Below are 3,250 nucleotides of genomic sequence, written 5' to 3' on the forward strand. Positions count from 1 at the left end.
GTTTGTGGGTGTGTGTGTGTGTGTGTGTGTGTGTGTGTGTGTGTGTGAGGAGAGAAATGATCTTGCGCACTGGTTTGCGGGTTTGATTTTTTAAATTTAATGGATTAGCAGCGTCAATAATTTATTAATAGGAGCTCGTTTGATTTCATAGAGTCGGGTTTAGATTGTTCGTCTCTGACTTGTGAAGAGTTTATCCTTTGAGAGATTTTTCTGTGGAAAGGCATGTTCCCCGGCTTCTCGCCGGTTGGAGCATCTTTGCGGCTCCGGTCGGAAAGGTTTCGCCTGCGCTGGGACACATTTGGACCACAGGGGAGATGAGAGCCGCGCTGATCCACTTTCTCTTCTGCTGCTTCTCCCTGCTTTCAGCAGCCGCTGAGGTAAGATCAACATCTGAACACATGCATTGAGGATAGAAGAAGAAGAACACGATGTTTTTTTACTGAAGAGAGAGAGATTCCTTTATAAATAGAAAGAGAGAGCGAGCATGTATAGTAAGGCCTGTCACTACGCAGTTCTTCACTATAACTTTAATGGTTATTAAAACCAGAAAATCGTATTTCGCGTAATTGTAGCTATGTGAGCAACGAGAATGTCCAAGATGATGGACGTTCTAAAATCTATTTTTAACTTAAAATATATTTCTAAAATATTCAAATATATTAAAATATTAAATATTCTAAAGTATATAAATTTTCTAAAATATATTTTAAACACACGTGGCAAGTTTTTAATAACGTAACTAATATTAACTCATGTTACATACGATTTATTTATTATTATTATTATAATTATTATTTTTTTTTTTTACAATTTTCTACACATATGTCAAGTGGTGCAGCCATCAAGTTAATTGGACTTTCAGCAAACGTGTGCACTTAATCATTCACTTCAAAATGTTTTTTAATGGACTGTTTTTGCATTTATGCATTTTTGAGTTATGAATATTAAGAATTTAGAGGGTTTGATCCACAAAACATGTATTTTCAGAAAAAGATGAAAATTTTAGATATTTTTAAACCTAATGCTTGACAGAGTCATGATGTCAGACTTTTGGACCTGTTTTGCCCCCGTAGTCCTTCCTGTGTTTCCTTATTTGGTCATGTTCCTGTCCTCGTTTAGTTTGATTATGCTCCATTGATGTCACCTGGGTTCCCCTGATTGCCCTGTGTTTTAAAGGCCTGGTCTGTTCAGTTTGTGTTTGTCAGGTCTACTCGCTCTCTATGTGTGTTGGCTCAAGCTCCTATTGTGGATTATCTCCCGAGTTTCCTTGATTAAAGACAGTTCTCGTTTACTCGTGCCTCCTGTGTGCTTCCGCAACAGCGTGACGTGACAGAAGACCTGACCAAGTACAGTTGTTTCCGTTTTTTCCTCAGTGTTTTCTTTTGTTCCCGTTGTTTCTATGGATCCCCTCCTTCTCCCCGAATTCCTCCTCCTCCTCCTGCTGGAGCAGGGGGAGCGCTCGCTTGAGGACCATACCAGACTGTTTCTGGCCCTCGCCGAACTTACCAGCTACCCGGATGATGTGCTCTTGCGCGTTCTATGACGCTAGCCTGAACACCGCGTGCAGAGCGCCGTCGTCCGAAGATGGTCTTCGAGAGGAATTCGCTGCCTTCATGGAGTGGACTATGGCAAGAAACTGATCGCCATCCTGCCCCGTGGATGATCTCCTCCGATCCACTCCAGACCCAGTGCCCAGCCCACCATCTCCCCGAGGTGCGGAGCATCAGCCCGAGCCCACCGATGACGGAGAGCCAATTCCCGCCACGATCAGTGAGCCAGCGCAAAGCCGAGCGACTGAGCAGAGGATCGCCCCGGACGTAGAGCTCAACTCGTCAGACCAGGTGCAAGAGCCGGCGACAATGCCCGCCACGAGGGAGAAAGGCGCGGATGGTGTGACCGCGGAGAGGAGCTCCGCCCCCTGCACCGCGGCTGAGGGTGAGCTGAGTATGGCACGGCAAAAGTGCCAAACTGAAGAGGAGAGGGCTCCAGTCCAGAGCGCCCTCCAGTGCCCGCTCCTAGAAAGCGCCCTCCAGTGCCAGCTCCTCGTAAGCGCCCTCAAGTGTCCACTCCTCCTGAGCGCCATCCTGTTCCTGTGTTCAGCCTAGAGGGGGCTCCCGATCCAGAGTTTAGCCCTGAATGCCCGGAGGCTCACAAATGCCTGCACTCCCACCTGCTCCTGCCTCCTCCACCGCTGTCATCTGGCAGCCCCTCTGCTCGCCCTCAGCCCACCATCATTACGGTGCGAGCTCCACGGGTCTGCCATCCTCCAGCGTCGCCATGGCTGGAGAATCCCTCACCTCCGCCTCCAGCCTCCGAGGCCCGGACTCCGCCTCGGCCTGTAGACCCAGCGGCTCCCCCTCGGCTCCTAGCTCCCTCGCCTCCATCGTCACCTGTCGATCCACCAGCTCCACCGGGCTCCCACGTCCCTCCGGCTCCGCCTTGGTCGGGCATCGACCCGCCATCACCTCAGGACTCCGCTCCTCCGGCTGCACCTCGTCGCTCCGTCCCACCGGCTCCTTTGGGCTCCTTCCTCCCGCCAGCTCCACCTTGGTCCTCAGTCACTCCGGCTCCGCCGCGGATCTCCGGATTTCCGCCTCCGCCTTGGTCGCCAGAGCCCTCGGCTCCACCCTGGCCCCCCGTATCCTCGGCACCCCCCTGGCTCGTTGACTCTCCGTCTCCGCCTCGGCCTCCTCCGCCGCCATTGGTCGGCCCCCTGGAGTTGGCGGTCATTCCTCCTCCATGGCTCCTCCATCCGTCGGCTCCACCGTGGGTCGCCATCATGGCTGTGGTCTGTGTCCTGCTTGGCTCCTCCTGCTCCGGGCCCCTCCTGTCTCCTCCCTCCTTCGTTGCCTCCCTGGTCTCTCTCTGCCGGCCCTCTCCCGGGTATTCGTCCTCCTCCTGAGCCTCCTTCCAAGCTCCCACCTATGCCTCCCTCTGTTGTTGTTACGGTGCGAGGACGCACCTTCCGGGAGGGGGCGATGATTAAAGACGTTTAATCGTGCCTCCTGTGTGCTTCCTCAACAGCATAACGTGACACCTGAGGGTCTAAAGTCTAAATTTCTGGTTTCTTGCATGTTGGTTATGACACCCTGACTTCAGATATTAATGTTATAAAGTCAAAAAGCAATATTTTAAAACGGTGTTTATTGATTTTTAAAAGAAATAATTGTGAAATATTATGACAAACTACAACAAACGTAAGTAATTTTAATTTGACATGGTTTGAATAACTACTTTTTTCATAGGATGC

At 50.6% G+C, this 3,250-nt stretch overlaps 1 protein-coding gene across 4 annotated transcripts in view; it reads left to right on the plus strand.

Annotated features, from left to right (window-relative positions):
- The window catches only part of LOC107655387 (platelet-derived growth factor subunit A-like), a 15,080-nt gene that overhangs the window by 928 nt on the left and 10,902 nt on the right, over nucleotides 1–3,250 (plus strand). For 2 of the 4 annotated variants that reach the window (XM_016442856.1, XM_016442855.1), the window contains exon 2: nucleotides 221–377. In XM_016442856.1, the coding sequence (XP_016298342.1) occupies nucleotides 221–377 (157 nt within the window). Of the gene's footprint in view, nucleotides 1–26; nucleotides 378–3,250 lie in introns of those variants that run through there. The other 2 variants (XM_016442858.1, XM_016442857.1) reach the window with 2 other exon arrangements.

The sequence above is a fragment of the Sinocyclocheilus anshuiensis genome, unplaced genomic scaffold, assembly GCF_001515605.1.
Source record: "Sinocyclocheilus anshuiensis isolate Anshui unplaced genomic scaffold, SAMN03320099.WGS_v1.1 scaffold880, whole genome shotgun sequence".
Taxonomy (NCBI): Eukaryota; Metazoa; Chordata; class Actinopteri; order Cypriniformes; family Cyprinidae; genus Sinocyclocheilus; species Sinocyclocheilus anshuiensis.